Source organism: Battus philenor, unplaced genomic scaffold (assembly GCF_028537555.1).
Source record: "Battus philenor isolate CCGP_79_NKW_IND1 unplaced genomic scaffold, ilBatPhil1.0.hap1 SCAF_28, whole genome shotgun sequence".
NCBI lineage: Eukaryota > Metazoa > Arthropoda > Insecta > Lepidoptera > Papilionidae > Battus > Battus philenor.
Window position 1 is genome coordinate 6,604,793 of NW_027181691.1, and position 22,347 is coordinate 6,627,139.

The 22,347-nt window shown below is 34.5% G+C and overlaps 1 protein-coding gene across 1 annotated transcript in view; it reads left to right on the forward strand.

Annotated features, from left to right (window-relative positions):
* The first annotated feature begins 4,093 nt into the window (after window positions 1-4,093).
* Window positions 4,094-22,347, forward strand: part of LOC137925799 (lateral signaling target protein 2 homolog) — a 69,322-nt gene continuing 51,068 nt past the window's right edge. Inside the window, exon 1 of the mRNA XM_068769258.1 lies at window positions 4,094-4,308. Within this exon, the coding sequence (XP_068625359.1) occupies window positions 4,246-4,308 (63 nt within the window). The 5' untranslated portion in view covers window positions 4,094-4,245. The remainder of the gene's footprint in view (window positions 4,309-22,347) is intronic.

The window sequence follows — 22,347 nt, forward strand, 5'->3', positions numbered from 1 at the left end:
ACGTATTTATATTAATTAATAATGAATTGCTTTAAGCATTCATAAAATTCAATGTTCAGTGGATTTAATTTTAAATTCGGCTACGCGGCATTGATCTAGAGGCGCTCTTTAATTACTTCGTAATTATACATGAATTATGTTATAACATATCAATTGGTTGGCTGACAAATAATTACGTGTGACCTTATAAATTAATTACATTTATATAATGACATAACTATCAATGTAGGAAACATTGTTTATGTACATAGTTTAGCATTAATATAATATAGGTGTCATCACCATTATCATGCCAGCCGACAGACGCCCACTTAAAGGCTTCCCTCGAAGATCGCAACAGTTATCAGTCTTGTGTTGCCCGCATTCAGCGACAGGACGGCATCTGAATGTGCCGGATGTGATGGTTTTGTAGGTGGCAGCTCCAATCCACTAGTTAATGTAAATCCCTTTCAACACATTTAATAGATATATTTTACTTGCAAATAATCTACAATAGACACCTACTTTTTACACCAACGTACAGCTTACTCTTGCTATATGCCATTTTTTTAATGATTCGTTAAAAAAATTCAAACCGAGCGTATATAACAGCGAAACCTATCTATAACCTGCAAAAACATTTAAGGCCTGCAAGAGCATTCATTCTTTATCCATTGGCTTTTTTGGCTTCCAAAGCAACATAAGTAGAATAATTTCATGTCCTATAGAGAGGAGTCACGTTACCTCTTTATAGATGTATATGTTTTTCTTAATTAATGTCGATCTTACCCCGTGGTGGCTTTTATAAGTTTACATTTATCGCCATCTGTCGTCGCTGGCCGAAAGTACAAGATTCCGATGTATATATGTATGTATCTATGCAAAGAGGAACTATATTTATGTCAGTATAGTTCCTCTTTGCGTTAATGTATACCTCATGAGATCGTACTGGTCTTCTTGGGACAGAAGGCCCAGGACATCTCGAGTTGGGCCGATGCGGCTCTCGCCAATGTTCATGAATAGGAAGTCAGAAATAAGCTAAGTTTCGCACCACATAAAACAAAGGTGATGGTGCTAACCACCAAGTTGAAGTAAGAAGAAGAATACTACCCATTACTGAACATGGGAGGTGAGCCGCTTGGCCGGACTGGGGAGGTCCAGATACTAAGCCTCACAGTTGACGATAGGCTCATGTTCAATAACCACGTGAAGAACATGTGCAGGAAGGCCCAGGGCCTCTATGATCTGTGCCGGGCCGCAAAGGTATCTTGGAGTCTAAACCCGGAGGTGATCAGGACGATATATCTGGCGGTGTTGAAGCCGATTATTTTATATGCAGCGAGTGCATAGGTGCCGGCGGTTAGGAACCTGCTGATCTGCAGATAATTGGGCGCGTTCCAGCGGGGCTTCGCACAAAATGTCGTGAGGACCCACAGAACCGCGTCCCTGAACTCGGCCCTTATACTTGCCGAGTTGCTTCCTCTGGACCTTCGGGTCCACGATGCAGCCCGTTTATATGAGATTAAAAAGGGTTATTCCCGGCAGGTGGTAGAGGACCGAGACCTGGAGGTACCGGTCAGCAACCTGAGACTACCACACCCGTCTGGTCAAGTTGGTGTGGAGTTCTCCTGTCTCGTGGAAACCACTTGCCACCGCAGCTGCCGATCTGATAATTTATACCGACAGCAGCCGCATTGAGAACAAGGTGGGTGCGGCGTTCTGCGTCATGCGGGACGCCGTAGAGTTGCATACTAAGGAATTCAAGTTGGACAACTTCTGCACTGTATACCAGGCAGAGCTGCTGGCTTTAGCGGAAACATCAGGGTACGCGGCCAGCGTACCCTGATGTTTCCTTTCATAATGAACGACTCGCGGTCCGCCCTCGAAACTGTCGTAAGATCGTACACCCTCCATCCTTTGGTGTTAAGAGTGAAAAAGAATATTATGAAAGTGAGAGAAGCAGGGAAGGATGTAAGATTGTACTGGGTGAAAGCGCACAAGGACGCGGACCTAAAGAGCAAAAGAAGACCTGAGTATGAGAGATGTCCCGTATCATTCGTCAAACGACAACTGAGATTGGAGTCGCTTGACGAATGGAATAGCAGGTATGTGGAAGGAACGATGGCTTCAACAACGAGGATATTTTCCCCGAACGTTGCGCAAGCCTACCGCGTGCTCCGCAGTGTCGAGGTGGACGGGGTCATGGTCCAGCTCTTCACGGGGCACGGGAAGTTCTCTAAGTACCTTCACTGGTCCAAGCTCAAAGAGGACCCCTCGTGCTTCTGTGAACCGAGCGTGGACCAGACCGTGGTCCACCTAGTGGCCTACTGTCCCGCGTTCGGAAGATTGCGTGCGGATTCCGAATGCCGGGTTGACAGAAAGATTGAAGAGGAGAATATCACGGCCATCGTGCAAGGCGAAGAGGAAAGAGTATTCTTCCTCAGTTACTGCAGAAAGGTAGTTAAAAATGCAATAGATAATAATAACGCCCAAATATAGACTCAAATATTGTCAGAAATTAAATAGTAAACAAAGCACTAAAATAGTAATAAATAGTATGATAATAAATTAAATTGTAAGTTAAAAATGGTGCAATATGTAGAACAGTGGGAAAATGTGATAAATAAATGAAAATATGTGATAAATAAATTAACAATTGAATTCAATGCTGTATAAAAAAGTGTTATAAATAAAATTGCAAACACAGGAACTTAGAATGTAGTGGTTGAGGATAGATGTATGGCGAATGGAACGGAAGAGAAAGACTGCGAAAATCGCGGAATGAAAGAAGTAGAAAGACAGATCATGTGATGTATGAAAGAAGAGAATGATATTAAAAAAGAGTGTGAAAAAATTATTTACAATAAAAAGTCCCTGTCACACACAAGATAGGAGAACGAGAGGTCCCCAATAGCGGGGGCCATAAAAAACTGGATACCTCTTTTTAATACACTTAAGGTAAATTTTTAAACAATTTAAATTTCTAAAATAAAATGTAGTGTTTACACGAAAATGCTCTAAACTTTTATTTAAATGTCGGGCAATTATGATGAATTGATAATTTCCAATATTACTACGTATACAGTTAACGATTCCTCAATTTGAAAGCACACAGAAACTGTTCAAACCATTATTATACTTTTCGATGAAACAAAACAAAATTAAGCAATTATATGAATTTCTTTTAGATATTCGAAGTAATTTATTAAGCAACCTATATTTTTACATTTCTTAAGTAAATTTTAGCTCGTGATTTGGGTGTTAAACTATTAAAAAAAAATTACGGATAATTTTAAATCCGTAAAGCATATCGATCACGCAAAACAAGACCCTAAAATATTTTGTTACAAATCATATTTTACCAATATACACAAAGAAATTATACTGGCCAATGTTACAGCATTTATCATTCAAATTATTCATTAAAACTATGGAGTCTTTAGTTTAAGTTACATTCGTTGCTCAATAGGTGGCATCAAAATATAATTATATTTCGTATTTTGATCATGGAAATGGTAGCGATTTTCCTATTTATAAAAATTATTATTTTCCAATAAGTTTAGCATGAAAATTATATTTACTTATATCACTATTACAGACAAACTTATATTGAGCAAGAATTGTAACAATAGTATCATAGCGTAGTGTTAAAATTAAAGAGGTGTAGAATTCCCGCTCTTTATTGTTGGCCAATTCGAACGTGCAAGAACGAAAGTATTCTGGGCGTACAGGCCAGGAATGCGGAGCGGGAACGCTTTCATTTCTCCGTTGCATGCAACAACTTAAGCATTACATAAAACTTGAGTACGTACTTATTAACAATTGATTATAGAGAAGTATTACTCAATAAACCAGACAAAATAAAAAAAAACTTCTATTGGAGTTCTAAGTAGAATTTTTTTTAAGTTTAGCTAAATATATTATTACATTTAACAATGCTTCGTGTATCCAAATATTTCATCTACTTCATTGTGTATCCAAATATTTTACTTTTTTGAATTGTCATGTTCAAATATTTCATTCGCCTGATATATGCAGCAAACAGTAAATGACAGGTTTTGAATGAGTTGTGGGAGGCGAACTAAAAGTAGTCATTCAGTTCATTCATCATACATAAACGTGAACGCGAATCGTTGAAACATGTCTGCCGTTTGTGTTTTTTGACGTAAATATTGTCCAAAATATATTTGTGTTTGCAAATACGCAGTGAATTTTCAGTGCTACATTAAGTTTATAATGTGTGTGGTCGTGCTGTGATCTGTTCATATGAGGCTGCTATATAAAACTGGTCCGATGGAGTCTCTCAGAAAATGGTTCTACAAACCAAAGGTATGTCAAAATAATTTATTGTATTTATCAAGAATTTTAAATCTTTAAACATTTAATTTCATTAATTTTAGTATAATTCACATACATATTATGTAAATTATACACAACGATCCAATATAATTATAAGCTGTTGGTAAGGATTAGTCATTCTTTGTTGTCACATTTAACTTTCCCAATGTTTCTATTATATATTTGAACGGTCTGCCATTGTTCTGATTGTTTTAATGGTCCATTTAAAGTTAATCGTTCAGTGTTTAATGTCCTTTATTATGGTTATATCAGAAGAGGAATTTCATGTCCATTGGCCTTCGCAAGTTTTGTTTTAAACTTATGTTGGCCTACAAAGTTGTGGCAAAATTTAAATAAGCTGTAGTATTTTAAAATGCGCAGTTGTTCACCTTTTTTTAATAAACATTATGACAACCAACAAACTGGTTTTGTTCACAGCATTGGTCTCTAAATTTTATTTATGGACATCATTATATTTTTAAAAACAAATGCGTATATATTAAACAGAAATCATGGTTTGCTTTAGTTTGTATTACTTCTTTCTTTTATAGTTTTTTTTTGTATAATTTGACTTAAAAAGTACTAAACAATTGTAAAAGCATCTTATGTCCCTGAGATTTTAAGTTATTGACTATATAGTAATTAAAAGTGATTACTTGGTTAACGAAATTACAATATATATCTGTTAATGTCATTAATAAATGTTTATTAAAGTAAAAGGAGCTACTTCAACTCCCTAAGTTCCTTTTGAGATTTTCTGCTGTAGTGAAAAAACCTGACCTGTGTACAATTTATGATTTACTATTGACTGCCTGAAGTTATCTCAAGTTAAAATAAAGATCAAGTTAAAAAACTAAATATAACAATGGTTGTTATCTCCACATTTTTATGCCTTTGTTAGAAATCAGACATTTAAATTTTTAGGAATTCAGATTACATTACTTATACTATAAATATATATTGGTATGTAAATAGAGAAGGTAACACTGAGTTTGTAAAGATAAACATTTCTGACTAGAAATATTTCCAATATGCCAAATCAAACACATCAAGTATTATTACTATAGATATATTTATTATAAATAACCTTACTTCTCTCTTTGTCTGCTTCATGCACTCTTTAATATTTTGACAATAATGACTATATTGTAATAATTAATACATGAAGCTTTAAAGTTAATTTACTTATAAAACTTGCTTATTGAAAATATTAATTTCTTAGAAAAAATATGCTTTTGTAAATTGTGAGCCAACAGTGAAAAATAATAATTTATTGACATCAAAAACTAAAACAACTATTCTAATAAAGTAAAGAAAGGGTGAAGCTTTTTCCTGTTTTTTTTTTTTTATTAAATTCTAGAATAATGTCTGAAATATAACTAATTGAAAAGTGTTATCATACTCATGAATAACATGAGTATTTCTAGTTCCACGAGATATCTTAGCCCTTCCTTTTCTTAGTTGCAAATCTGAAATTAAAAGTGTATTATTAAATAAATCTTATTATAAGCATTTTTGTTGTTATGAAATATGTAAAACTTGTCTTGTTGACTCATTTACAGGATTGATATTATAATTTACAGACACTTTTGAGTTTCTGGCCAGCTCTTCTAAGCAGATTAGCATTCCCAGCCGGTGGTAGCTTATTACTTATATCATGCCATCCAATGTTATTGGGCTAAGTTTTAGGAGCAATTACTAAAATTATTATTTAATGTTTTATTATTTAAAAATAATTACAATAATGAATAAACACTGTTGACTATATAATTATTTTTGTAATAAATAACCTTTTACATTTATTAATAAAGACATGAAAATAAAAATAAGCCAAATTACTTAAATACACCTTAAATGGGCTGGTTGTGATACATCTGGAAATTAAATTTTTCTTAAGTTCATTAGTCAGAAATTTTAAGGGTTTCTGTATGATTTTCACAATGGTTAATTATGTTTTGAGTTACAATTTAATACAAGAATAGATTACCTTTGAGGGCAGTTTTAAATCAAAATAAAATTAGCTTTGATATGTATTGTGTCATATGACTATATAATTATTTAAATATTGGTTGTAAATACAATATCATGATTACCCTGTAGTTATTATTTTTTATTTTACTGATAAATGTAATGTAATCTATATTGGTCGATTGAGTACTTTGATGTTCTATCTATACACTAAGTTGGAAATTCAATGCAATATTATTGATGAGACAAATGAGAAATATTACTTTTTCATTCATTTTGTGTCAAAATTTGTCTGCAATTTTGTCCACTAGTAGACCACTTTTCTTTTTAGATTACTGCAGAAGAAAACAAATATTTAATACATATGAGGTCATAATTTAAATCAGTGTCATAAAGGAATATATGGTTATTATTGTTCATTAAATTATGCTTCAATGCTGGAATTCAATTTTTAGTTTACCATTATCTTTAAAGTTTATCAGGGAAATTATTTACAAAATATACTTTTAAGTTATCTATATAATGATAACCTAGCTCTTTTGTCAAGGGGTTATGCTTGATGCCTAACCAAAAAAAATATATACACATTAAATGTATTTTGATTATATTGAATTGTGAAAATGGTGCGAGGGGCTATCATACCTATAAAGATAGTCTTCACAGTGTTTCTAATTCAGTTTATATAGTAAAATATGATAAAATTATGATTAATGTTTTATTTTTTATATTATTTTATTTCAATTTAAACTTTCATGTCTTATATTTAACAATAGATGATAAAAATATGCCTCCTAAAAATTTACCTTCAAGTTCAAATTTCAAGAGTTAATTACTTTAAGTTATTAATTATTTTCAAGTAGTGATGTTAAGGTAGAAATTAAAGTTAATATTTTACTATTATATACTACTATGTTATACTTTCATTTATAATACAGAAGATAATAACAGGGAACTAGTCATATAAAAACGAAATGAATATGATAACAACATTATTATCAATTATATAAATGAAGAAGGTATATCTGGCAACGTACAATTCAAGTTCTTGCTTTATTATTTACTGTTTACTGTTAAATATAAACCAATGTCCTTTCTCACTTCTACCAGTATTTTCTAGAATATTTATGCAATCATAATTTATTAAGCTAGTTATTTTGCGTCCTTATATTGCAACAAAAATAAAATTAAATGCAGGAAACACTTCATTTTTTCACAATTATCTATATCATTTTATTAACATTTCATACTGTAATTTTTATTTGTTAGCTAACTTTAATAAAATAAATTATTGTCTTTATGAAACTTAAAATAATCTTTGGCTATTTAATTATGAACTGACCTCAGCAATTTAAAAAAAAGTAAAAGTATTCTAAATGGGTTTTATCTGTTATTAGCTGCCCTGACAGTAATTATACTGTCAAAAATATTGGCCTGTTGCATAATAAATAGAATTGATTTTGTAGTGATAGAAAAGTATAGATATATTTATTTCATACATTTTTATTTTTACACATGGCGCATTATATTTTTTGACGACACCATTTCCTACTTTAGATTAGTGTTGAATATTTCAAAGCTAGGAACAGATGTAATCAACTGTGTGCTTTGTATCGGACAGAAAAAGTTTTGTTGTTTGTTTTCCTCGTAATTTCTCCATTTTTTTCTTTGAATTACAACCTTACTCTTAGCCTACCAAAATATAACAAAACGGTCTTATGTAGTTATGCTGTTGTCGAATCTCGCTGCGGTTTACGTTTGTAGATGCTTGAAACAATTTCATATCTAAGATATGTCGCGATTTGGTTTTTGAGATCACGCGATTTATTTACGGTTGTATTTAATCGCTCAATCGGCTTTGGTAATAATCCTTTCTCCCTTTCCGGTCCGCGCTGGCTGCCTATTTCCGTCTCGCTCGTCAACTTTCACTTTTTTACCGCTTTCCCAATAGCTAGTGAAACTCGGCCGTTCAGCCAAATGTTCGCGAATGCTGTCAACGATTCAATATATTGCTGTCGTGGGTGATTTCCTTTTTAGTCTATTGAAATTAGAAATTAGTATGTTATTAACTATAACTTTTTTACATGATATTCTTGTAGAAAAATATAGGGTATTTTTCCGTTAACCGGACGCAAGCGAAAATCAATTAGAGCAACCAAATCGTTAATAGGCAAATTAATTAAACGAAGGAACTTAAAATAACGGTAACTAAGTAAAAACATTATTTATTAATTAAGTATTATGAAATTAGGAAATCGCACACCTGCTACACGTGTAACATATTCGTTATCAATTATTATATTTGTAATAAATATCCAATTATATTGCTAATAGCGTTGTTAAGCTAGCCAATTGACGATAACCCTTAATTCCTCATACTTGCCACCACATGTACATCGGCATTCTTAGTTTTCTATGTACCTAGAATATGCCAGTTTTTTCAGTATCTTCTTGAGATCCTAAGAGGAACTATGAAGTTTTTAAAAAATCCTACAAAGTGTGCATTAGAACCTAATGTGCAACATAAGCTAGTAAGCATTCAAGTTACCATAGCCCAAGTTCTCTGATTCTTAAAATTCTGATTATATATTTGCATTACATGTATTTTGTGCTATTACCATTTTAGTGGTATATTATCATGACAAATCTTATTTTTAATTAGAATTGGATGATTAAGAATAAAAGACTTTCTATCATTTGTTAATAACAAGGGGATACATTTTAGATTTTTCAAGTTCGTTATACTTTTTATTTTGTCGCGGAAAATCTTACCTGGGATGCCCTATCGCCTCGGACCGAAATGATTACGCCTAACTCCCACTACTTAAAAATCTCAATCTTTCGATACAAGTTGTCAAACTCTGGGAACTCTTAGCACGTTAAAGTCAAAATTGCTTTATTATATAAGATAACACACAATTTTTTTACAATAATCTATATTCGTCAGCTTAAAAGTAAGTTAGTTCGTAACGCGTCACTTAGAAGAACTAACAAGAAACTCGGTGAGGTTTTTAATTTTTTTTTTTAATTGCAAGCCTCTTTATGGTCAGCACCGCTGACCTTGTGTTGCGGTGACTTAGGGTAGAGCTATTCGTATATCTATTCATATCAATAACAGTTGCCACTGGAGTACGTCATTAAAAGAATGTCAGAAGAGCTTAATTTGATAGAAACTAACATTAGATTGATCTCCTCAATAATGACTTAAAGCTATAAATAGGATTCAAAAAGCGCCATTACTTAGTAAAAGTCCACAATAACTCCGACTTAAATAACAGAGCAATTCATTTTAGTTTTATTATCTCTTAAAAATCTCTTGTGGGGGTCTTTTTACAAGTTTTTTATGAACTTCTTAAATTTATTGCATAATAATTTAGAGACACGGGGTTACACGAGGTATTGTAATACCGTAAGCAGATCACTTTCAAATCTGATATTTATTGAACGATGAAGGAAGGCGAGGTGTAACCTCCTTCGACGTCAGATTCTCCAGCTGAGGAATAGGATCTCTTATAGGTCTACATGTGCAGATATATTGTGTAGCTATTGTTTATTAATTTGCTGCCGCTTCTGTGTGTCGCTGATGGGCATTAGTAAAAACATGTGGTGAGTTTTGATTGATAGCGTGTCACCAATGTCTGGCAGTGACGTCACGTATAACTAATTCAAAGGAGAATCATTAGTAGGTACAAGCAATATCTGCTATTTATGTTGGAAAGCAAGGGTATTAAGTAGTTAAGATAGCACTGTTTACATTACGCGATATGGAAACGTACTGACACGGCGATTGTAAGACATCTCGATGTTTTATAACCATTACATTGCTGTATAATTATATAATAGATTAACAAGTTATACATACGATTCTGACTTGGGATAGCTACCCTTTTGAAACAGTTTTGGGAGACTATAAACAGTACACCCGATGTACACCTAATTGTAATTGGTACACTTTAACATCTATATGAAAAAATTTATCGCCATCTTGCTAACGGTAAAATTAAGAATGATCGAGCTCGATCTACTAGAAAGTTTTCTTTTTCAAATTTATGCTAAGGTTCGTATCGAAAGAAAAATTGGAGAAATTACAAGGAAAACAGTAAAAACTTCCTTTGCCATATAAACGACGGTTTAATTTTAAAATGACATTTCAAGTCAAATAACAATCGTTTTTCACATTATCAATAATGTCTTGCAGTGTCCGAAATAGTAACTTTGTTATTGTTGTTAATATTTGTTTATTATTCAGGCAATTAATCAATAACTAAAGTGATTAGTCTAAAATAGACTAACTTACGCCAATAACTTACAAAAGTGCGAATTATTTAGAGGCTAGTAAATATTTACAAAAAATATATAGTTTTACTTTTTTAACTGTGGAAACATACACCATGTGTAATTTTAGTTAAGTTTTTTAAGATCAAGAATGAAAGTATTTTATAACAGCACAGAGTTTTGAGGCAATAACATATTTAAATTTTTAACTGCTTTTGTTTTAAATAAAAGCATTTTTTATTTTAATTAAATTCGCTTAATGTAGGTCACAGATTTAAAATTCTATGTACGTTATTAGAACATCAATCTCTCGATCGTACCTCGTAATACTCTTCCATAGTTTTCGCGACAGGCAAATGTCATTCGATGCCTCAAATAAAATATTGAGTCGATATAAAGATAAGAACAGTGACCTTTGTGTCGGGCGACAGCCTAAACAGAAGTCGTACGTGCCGTGTAAACTTACTCGTGACACGCGCGCCGCACATCCGGTAAACGCATGCCGTACATGTGAATAAAATCACTTATATTTAGACGTCTGCAGTCTGGTGGTTAGATTACGGAAAAAGAACAAGAAAATAATCACTTATGCGCTGGAATGACGCAGTTTTTTGTAAGTGCGCCAACATTGCCATGTATCCATAAAATTTCCCCCAAAAAAAAAGCCTAGAGAAAAATGGTAGCCAAAGCTGACATGATTGGCCACGACCCTCAACCAGGACGGAACGACTAAAGAGAAATCTAGTGGTTAGGTTGTAATAATTCTGATGCGGTGTTACTATAGTGGAAATCTATATATGTATGTATAGATTTTCACTTATGTACTGACCCATCGATACTATGATATCTCTACAGCCATAAGGCTTAGAGATTTGAAATTTAATAAGAATATTTCTTTTGCCGAGTAGAGTTCAATTGAGAATGGATTTTACTAAAGTACACGTAAAGGAGTTGAGGGAGGTTCAGTAAATATGCTTAGTTTAAAATTATAGCTTTTATAACTATAAAACTTGACCAGAATAGTATGCAATACGCTAAATATTATCAAAAATTAATTTTACAATAGCTAAGAGTTTTCCCTGCGTACCATAATACGACACTTCGATCGCCTTTGTATTGCAAAAGGCGTCTTTGGGCTGAAATGACGACGACGAAGTTATTCAAGATATAACTTATTTGAATTGGTTTAAACAAATATTAATTCAGCAGTCTTTACTGCCGATATATTAATGCGCGTAATGTCTCAATGTTTTGTGCAGTCACAGAAATTATTTAAAAGTTTTACGAAACCGATTGTACTCACACGAACGTTTCCCTGAGTAAAACGCATTGTATAAACTCTTGTAAAAAGTACGTAAATTGTTATAGTAAATTAATGATTTATTTAGCTATTAAATACGTGTATTGTTTTCTTCGTTGTAAAAGTTCACAACGCCACAGGTTAATTGGTAGTAAAATAAAAGCGTCATGGCTTTGTTTTCTGTCAAACCTTTTGTTATGAAATTAAAATAAATGATAGAGTTAGGAAATAATGTTGTTTATGGTTAAATAACTTGGTTGTTATCACATTCTTAGAAACTGAATATCGCATGGAGATTTTCAAGTATCACGCTCCATGTTACTGGCCACTACAGTCATCAATACTTTTTAATTTAATATCGCTTGTTCAAATTCAAATCGAATACTGAGAGAGAGTCGCAATGTGTTTAGATCAATAACGATTGTAAGTAATCTCTGTAATATACACCACATAGATCACGTCTGTGTTTCATTTTCCTTCTCACTGCCAACCGCAAAACCGATACGCATTTATTAAAAAAAAAAGTTTTAGAATGTGGCAGAGAAATAGTAAAAACATGATTTTTTTGTTACTATATCGTCGTTTCTGCCCATATACGCCCACGACAAGGCATAGGACTTATCGGAGATATCTATGGGGGGATAGGTTTATTTTGGTTTAAAAGTACGCAGCGGACGCTGCTACCTATCCTCTCGAAACTTGTTTGTGAGCAGTAGCAATTCCATATAAAAATGCACACAGTGTGAATTATATAAGATTGAATCCTGAGAATCGAACCCCGTGACCTGCGATTGCAAGATTGTCTTCTACCGCTGAGCTACAACTGCTCTTTTCTCTTTTATCTGCTTGTTATATGTAAGTTTAGCATTAATATAGTATTTTGATTTTTGTTCTAAAAGAAAAGTGGACAAAAATCACATTGTTACCATATAGGTAGATTAGATGCAATACTTATAAGTCGTATGTTTAACTTGGCAATAACATTGGCCTTCAAATATAAAAGCCTATAAGTACAAAGAACTCGATTCGGTTCGCAAGTACATGTAATAAGCGTCTTTAAATTCAATGCAAATCATTTACAATTAATAATATTCGCTTGTATTGAATACGGCTGCGAGCGTGGCAGCTCTAAGTGCTAGAATTATTGAGTGCATTTAATCTACACTCGTATAATTACGGCGCGTGTGATTCATTGGCATTGTAATGTCACACTTCGATATGATTGCTTTAATTAATACGTGCATGCTTGGACCCTCGGCCAACGTCTCTTGCGTGTCATGCGCGTGGAATTATGAATACGTACGTAAACGAAGCACTCAACAATGTTGATTTATATTTATGCACGCTAATTATTTCTAAAACGTACGCATTACTATCCAGTATAGAGAATGATTGATTATACGTGTTGTATTATTTTCTTTATTAGTTCTAATTTGTATCGTTAGTTATTTTTTGTCGCTTTTACTAAGCGCAGACAGTTGGTAGAGGGTTGCCGCTATTTGATACGGATCTTTCTTCTCCCAGCTACGAGTCACGACAGCGTTTATCACTATTTACAATTTTTATCATAGGTAGATACAGCTAAAATTTATACATATAAACGATACGATTTGAGTAAAAAATTAAACATTAATTGGTACATTATTTTATTTCAAGTAGTCGGCTGCCCAAGCGCTACAGACCGTCAAATGCCTTGAAATTTAGGAAAATGTGCCAGGCCAACTCATCAAAAGATTCTGCCGTAGATTTTTTCCTAAGGAGGTCCGGTAAATTGAACGTAGGTATATTAAGGTTTTCGCGTTAAATTCACGTGGTTACGTTATTTGTATTCGAATCGGCAGCGATGTCTGAGTAAGTAGTGAAAAGTCGTCATATGGGCAAGTATAGTAGTTGTGTGAGTTGGAAAGATGTCTTGATGAGTTTTCGCACTTTATTCATGTCGAAGAGTTTCGAAAGGAGTCCTATTGTATGTGGACCCTGAGCTGAGCTATCGTATCTAGCTTGGTGTTGCATTATTTGAATGCTATTTTAACTGTATAAATGCGATTTGCATAACGATAACATGTGTGTCACACAGATTTCTATCACACTGTTCTTAACCCATTTGCATTGTAAGCATAGACAGGATGATTGATTATAGGTGTGAAAGCTTTAAAGGGGAGAATGTAAAGTCCAATTGCTGTCAATTAGTTACACCTTAGCAAAAAACCATTTATTTCAAATATAATATGCCAAAATAATAATACATGTGTAAGAAGAGAATACAATTTCTAAACACGAATCACTACATATTAAAATTAGTTAATATTCTTCTGTCACTGTAGTACAGTTTTAGAATGATCGAAAGAAATTTACCGACATATAAGTTATATATTAACCCATTTGAATCTTGTACGACTATAACAATACATCCTGTATTTATACGTAATGACATTATAAAACTTGTTATAAATTTAATCGTTAATTTTATGTCTGTCTTTAATATATAAATATGTTTTCCGCGAGACCACAGGGCAGCACCTTTTACGGGTTGCATTACTCATTATCATTCGCAAATGGCAACCAACGGTTTTTCTTTAATACAAGCTCGACCAACCCATTTTTGGTAGTGAAGATCGTACATGATGCTGACAATTGATAAAAGTATGCGTGTTAGTAAGAATTAAAAGTTATGTACTGAGTAAAACTTAGTTTAAATTGATTTAATAAGAGAATAGAGGTTTAATAAATCTAGCAAACAGTATAAAATAATCAACACACGATAACGATAATATATTAAGTACGTGATTCACGTGATAAATTGAATTCGAAATGTTAACGATATCACATAATTCCTCGAGTTTTTAAAATGTCTCAAGATATCGTAAAAAGCACACAAAATTCGAAATATATTTTTTCAAATATGCTCAGTTTTACTTTTGAATCGTCAATTGTTTTATAATTATGAACAAGCTACCACCGGTCCGGAATGCTGAGCTGCAGAGAAGAGTAGTTCAATAATTCAATAGTTGATCTACGTAAATGAAATTTAACAATATTGGATGTATACATTATAACGAGTAAGGAATGAGTCAACAAACCAATTTCCACACTTTGCGATCGAATAAAAACTCTGTAATGGCTGCCATAAGATTTATTTATTAATATACTTTTAATTTTACATTTAGGTAAATTTAGGATTTAGGTTAGATATAAAATATCTTTTGGGACTGTATTATACGCGAAATATTCAGACCCGTGAAATTGTTGTTAATTTTTGAAAACTAAATTTAGGCCTCACGAAATTATTTTTATTTTTTATATTTATCAAGCCTGTGTCACTATTTTCTATGTAAGTATTTAAATCATTTTACATACTAGTTTTTGTTTAGATTATTCTTTACAATTTTGTTTTAGTATTTTTATTTACCTAGCCCAGCAGTAAGTACTAAGACTTGCAATCGTAGGTCGCGGGTTCGATGGCCGGTGTATAAACTTATGTTATTCATAATTTGTTTGGATTGCAATTACTTACAAAAAGTTTCCAGAGGAAATGCAGTAGGGTCCTTGCATACCATAATATCGTACCTCGATCCCCAACACGCTGGCCATGCTTGACATGATGATGGTATATCCTTCATAAATATCTTTGAGAGAGGCCTATGCCTTGTGGTGGGTGTCTATAAGCTGAAAAGTGTATTTTATATCCGAAGTACTACTTCACTAGATAAAACATATTTCACTAACTACTTGTTTTTTAGAAAGTGCGTTGTGTTTTTAATACAATTCTCTTACGATTTTACTAAATAAGAACACTCGGTAAATATGTTTCTAAATAATTTAAAATAAAATAATTGTGTGTGATAAAATAAGTATTTAAGATTGGTGTTTAAAATTAAAATATGATCAATTACACACATGTACACATATTATACACTACAAAACCATACGGTTTTTTTTGCTGAGAATTTCTTCTTTGTAAATGTTTTACTGTAGGTAGATGACTTTTATAGAACAATGATTTCATAGTTATTTATTTCCTCAAACAACGTAGTTTAAACTATTCGAGATGTCAAATCTAGAAGTTCCAAGATAGACGCAAGCGTATAATATTTCGATTCCAATCGAATTTGTAATGTTCGTCTGGATATTTCTCTAGTTTGCAGACTTCTATTTTCATCCTAAACTTATAATAATGTTTAACAATGTGTAATAATTAAATAATGTTAACAATAAAAAACAGTATTAAAAATTATTGATTTTTGTTTATAAAAGTATTAAATAAAGTACACGATGTGTGGCAACCCTGCCGGATACCGTTTTATACTTACGCCTAGTTAACAGGATCCGAGATAGCTCACCGCTAGCCATACACGCGCGTTCTATAAAACTTGATAAGATAATGTTTTCTCAGCAGAACTCTGCCTACTGATACTCACGTAATTCGTGTCCGTGATTGCCTATTCGGTTGGCGGTATTACATATATTACGATGACGTCATTGGAGTGACAATTTTTAGGTCAGTGTTTGATAAAAGTATGTAGGTGTATAACCATAGATACAGAGACAGTACATAACGACATATTCAATTAACACACGATACACATTCGCTAAGCCCCACCTACAATAATGTGATACCACATAGGATTTTAATAATAATAACGAATCCTGGACTAATCAGACAAATTTGTTCTGGTTGGTATACTTGTACCACGAACACTAAGCTTTTGTTAATTGTCGATGCCAGTCCTGTCTTCACTTCCATTTCTCAAGACCTTCATTTCTCAACGCCATGACGGCTAGTTTAGTCTCAACCCTCATCCTCAACACACCCACAGCACTAACCTTGCACAGGAAGAATTTTCAATGATTATTTGAATCGTAATTTTTTTTTTTCAAATAAAATTATTGCATTGTGGTCACTTTAAACCTGCTTGCTACACGGGTCGACAGCCCATATTGCAGAGGTAATCACAATAATAACATACCAGGGAATGTTTAATATGAGTCAAATTTAAGAAATTTCTTAAAACTGTTACAAAAAAGTATACATACATAATTGATATTAGTAATATAGAGTAATAGTTGAGGTAATGACCTCTGCGGCTCGTAGTTATTTATACTGACCGTCGATGGAAAAGCAACGCACTATTTATGTTGACAACTTGGTCACAATCAGTTGTAGTCGCGGGTCATTTTCGTCTGGCAGGGAACACTGCAACCGACGGCCGTTGGAGCTTAAAGGTTCTCGATTGGCGACCACTAGGTGGATCGATGACATAGTTATGGTCGCGGGAAGCTGCTGGATGCATCTCAAGACCGGTCATCTTGGCGATCTTTAGGGTAGACCCATGCCTTGCAGTAGTCGTCCATCGGCTAAAAAAAGAAGAAGAGAATACTTTAGATGTACATTGTGTCGGTATGGACGGTAACATAACTAAATTGCGTATTACATTACATATTTAACTAATAATGTACATACGAAATTATATTATGCTTAAAATTATAGTTTTAAGTATTTACGCATTATTAAAATTCATAGTAAAGATTTTGTGTATATAGTTTCTTTAGGTTTATAGGCATTTGGTCACTTTTGTTAGGAAGTCTGAATAATTAATATTATGGGAGACAAATAGCGCAGAAACGTTATATTTCTGTGCTGTGAGAAATTGTCGTGCATTTCAAATAATTTCCTTAGGTTAATTTTAACATGACGCACGTATTGTGTTCACAACATAGTCTTTCCTTAACATTCGATTGAAACCGTCTATAACGAGAAAAGTGAATCACATGCGCATAACGCGATGTACGGGTTCATATCCAGCGCTTCGTACTTGAATGCTCAAAGAACACGTTTTCCTACTACGCGAAACTAATTTATCTCGTTGCACGGGGATTACTATACTGACTAATGATCAAAACCACTTTCATGTTTAAGTTGCAATATAATATTTCTTTCCCGTAGATATTGTCTCATATATGTCAGCACAATGAATTGTATTCTCTTTGAATGTTTTTCCCGTAATTGTTACTCTATTTTTAATGCATTCAAACAACGAATGTTTTAGTTTATAACTTGTTTTCACATAACAATGCTTTGATTTAAGTCTTTATATAAAAGAATTTTACCGTTTTATAATATTTATAGTGATGCAACAAAGCGCCGCAAATATTTAGTCTATGCTCATAGTGTTAAAATTAATTGGCTTATTGGTTTTTTTTTTTTTTTTTTTTTATATGACCCCCGCTATTGGGGGTCTCTCGTACCCCTATCTTTTTGTGGGACAGGGTCTTTTGTTACAGTAATTTTTTCACATATATTTTTTTATTTTCATACTCATCAGTCTTTCATCACATATTCTTTTAGTCTGTCTTTCATGCTATATTTCTTTCTTTTGTGCCCTTCTATACTACTCTTCTTTCATCCCTTTTTTTATTTTGTATATCTTATTTTCTAGGTATCACATATTTGCACATTTATTATTTATTTTATAACAGTCTTTTATCTTATACCTAGGTTTTATTTATTTCTATAATCTTTTTAACTATTGTTTTACAATAATATACAAAATCCTGCCTAGTAGCTTTATCGCCTATCAGGGAGGGTATCGTGTCTTCTTTGACCTGAACACCAGACCGGCACTCGAAGTCGAGCCGGAGTCCCCCGAATGCGGGACACCGGGCCACAAGGTGGATCACGGTCTGGTCCACGCCCGGTTCACAGAAGCACGAGGGGTCCTCCTTGAGCTTGAACCTGTGAAGGTACTCAGAGAACCCCCCGTGCCCCGTGAAGAGCTGAACCAAGACCGTGTCCACCTCGATGCTGCGGAGCACGCGGTGGGCTGAGACGGCGTCCGGGAAGAACATCCTCGTCACCGAAGCCGTCGTTCCTTCTACATACCTCCTGTTCCATTCGTCAAGCGACTGCTGTCTCAGTTGCCTCTTGACGAATGAAACAGGGCATCTCTCATATTCCGGTCGTCTTTTACTCTTCAGGGCCGCTTCCTTGGCCAGCTGGTCCGCCCTCTCGTTCCCCTCCATCCCCGCGTGCGCTTTCACCCAGAACAACCTTACATCCTTCCCTTTCTCTCTCGCTTTCATTACATTCTCCTTCACTCTTAACGCTAAGGGATGGAGGGTGTCCGATCTTGCGACAGTTTCGAGAGCGGACCGCGAGTCGCTCAGTACGGCGCAGACTTGCGCCGACTCGCCGGCCGCGTACCCTGTTGCCTCAGCTAGAGCCAGCAGCTCTGCCTGGTATACGGTGCAGAAGTTGCCCAACTTGAGTTTCTTTGTGTATGACTCTACGGCGCCCCGCTTGACGCAGAACGCCGCACCCACCTTATCCTCTATGCGGCTGCCGTCGGTATAAATTACCAGATCGGCAGCCGCGGTGGCAAGTCGGACTTCCTCCGCACTTTCCCCCAGACAGGAGAACTCCACACCAACTTGACCAGACGGGTGCGGTAGTCTCAGGTAGCTGACCGGTATGGCTTATTGGTTATCAATGTCGTGAATACTTAGATGCGTGGTTTTCTGATATTTATTAGCATTTATGACATCGTTCGGAAACCTACCATCTCGTCCAAAATACCACAATGTCTGAAAACGAAGATCTTTAACCATTGTGTGTTGTCAGTGATGACTAGTGGAGCAGAGTCATGATTGTTCACGATGGGCCTTATGAGAAGGTTTTAGGGTCAACTAGAGAGCAGTAGAGTGGCGGTAGGCAGGGCAGATTGCTCATGCAACCCACAGTCGTTGGGGCCGAAAAGTGTTCGAGTGACGACCACGAGGCGGCACTCGCGGCGCTGGTAGGTCCTCCACTAGGTGGGCAGATGACTTAGTCATGGTCGCGAGAAGTCACTGGATGTAACCACCGCATGGCCGACCTTTTTGGTGATCATTGATCGGCTAAAATAGGGGTCATGTTTTGGAAATATATTTTATATTACTGGTTGTAACGAAACCAATGTGCAACAATAAGCTACATCAAAATTTTGCAAAGCGATGTTTCTGCCCATATCACTGTGAAACTTACGGTTAATTGCAACATTAATCAAGTTACTTTATAACAATGCTCCGCATCAACTAATGTTTCTATTTGACTGATTCATACTTTAGTATTGTTGACAACAATTATTCTTCTTTTTATATATGCAGACTGATTGGTTATAGATGTTGAAGGTTTAAAGGGACTGATGTGTAGCCCATTGATTAAGAGATATAAGAGCTATACAGTCGCCTCTATAAAGATTTTACATTTATGACCAAGCACCCTGTGTAGACATATAAAATTTCATTATTTTATAAACATAACACATAATAAAATAACGGTTTCGATACTAATATACGCCAGTTTTCAGTTGACACAGTTTGTAATTCTTTAGGAAAGGCCTTTTCCCAGCAGTGGACGTCCTACGGCTAAAATGATGATGAAGATGAAGCATTAATGCTGCGATCATATTATAATACAGATACACTAAACCCTGTTTGTTTCTCAGTACGAATAAAACTATTTTAGATAAATTTTATTGCATTTCAAGCATTAACACTGTTACAATGTATTCAACTACTGATAGATGATATGTAATCGTGATATTGCTACACTGTGCAGCTGACGTCATTCTCTTGCTTCTTGCTCCTACTACATAGTTTTGTACAGTGTGTTTGTCTGTGCTCCAAATATGCTATGTTCTCATAAGTGGAAACAGAACTTGTTTCCAAAATTGCTTACGATGACGTGCACTGTAAACACTATAATAAGGATAAAACTACCTTGGAAATCCTTCAGAAGTTAACAACAATATATATAAAAAAGTTCATACTTATATTTCAATCTCCACTAATTCATTACCATGTCAACCGATAGTCGTCGACAATGCAACGACGACAGGTCTTGCGGTGCCCGCATCCAGCGACTTCCTGCGACTTCCCGCTACTTTTATTGTCATTGGTCTACCTATAAGAGTGCCTGCCTACCCACGCCACGTCTGCCGACTCATGGTCGCCATTAAAGAACATTTCGGCCCCAACTGCCGCCGTCTGCACCAGCGACGTACCCCGCCCACTGCCACTACATACGGGCGATTCTTCGACCTGCTAGGTCACCTACACTGCTGTTCTACTGCTAATTTCTTCATTTCTAATTATGCTTGTTGACTGATCGATTAATTTCAGTTTTTTGTATGTATTATTCATGTTTTGATGTATTATTGTATTATTATTCGTTTTCTTTATTTATCAAGGTCAAATGCTGAAAAATACACGGTAGCTTTCTGTTGACATTCATTTTTAAACACATTACAACTACGCCGAATAGTAATTAATGTATTAAACATTTAAATTAAGCATTATTAATTCAGTATTTCAATGCAAACTAGACCAAAATGAATATATTAACACGTTTTTAACGCTACTGTAGTTAATGACTTAATAACGAGATGATCCGTTAAACGAAAGTAACCGAATGTCGGTCCAGCTGGTTTGTAAATTGAAGTAGGAGTGGTAAGGCCAAGTATCGCGCTGAATAGATGCCTGCTGTGCACTGAAGGTTTTTGGAGACTAGGTACTAGACCACTGACCAGCAAACGCAATGTAGAACGTCCACCCACAAGACGAACAGACCACGTTAAAGTCGCCGTTAAGATGCTGAATGCAGGTCGTATTTTAAAGATTATTTTTGAAATCCATGAATGAGGCTTATGTTCAATGTGACAGTAGACGTTCTTAGACCCAAATGGCAATAGTTATTTATTATTTCTCAAATAAAACGCACTTACTATGTTTTGAATTGACGTAAATCTAAGTGAAGTCGCGTGTGATTATAGTTAGATTGTGCGCACGTGTAATGTTCATAGAGTTTACTTTGTTATTTAATAATATTATTAGAGTTAAACCTTTCCTTTCAAGTAATGCTTCGCTAATAGTGTGAATTGTTTCATAGGTTGTAGAAATTCTGTTTATTTATTGCATCTCCCACGTCTCCGGTATTCCTTACGTGTTTACGTTCGTAATTGAATATTGGAACAAAAAACATTGTGAGTGGAATGAAAAAAGATTATTGTTGTTGCGATAGGTTTTACGTTGCAATAGAGCTCAATATCGGCACAAAAAATATTACAATTAAATTTTTGGTTTGCGATTATGCTCTGAGGTTAAAAAAAAACTTGAATTCTGTCGATAATGGATTACCGATGTATACTTGATATTTACACTGGAGCCGCAAGTCCTATGCTGAGCTTAAAACTATACAATCCTCCATCATTTCGGCTCCTATGGCTGTCGGTAGCAATGTGGCCCGCCTTCTTTCACTTCGGATCAGCAATTCTTTGAGCTACGGCAGTGACCTTTGTTCTGTGGACCTCCTAATTTCTTATTCGATCTCACAGAGAAGCTCCGAACATAACTTTTTCAAATAATATTACAAAAAACATGAATAGTGATAATGCTCTGTGATTAAGAAAAATAAACAATTCGCTTCACTTCTGTCGATAAAGATTGGTATTTCA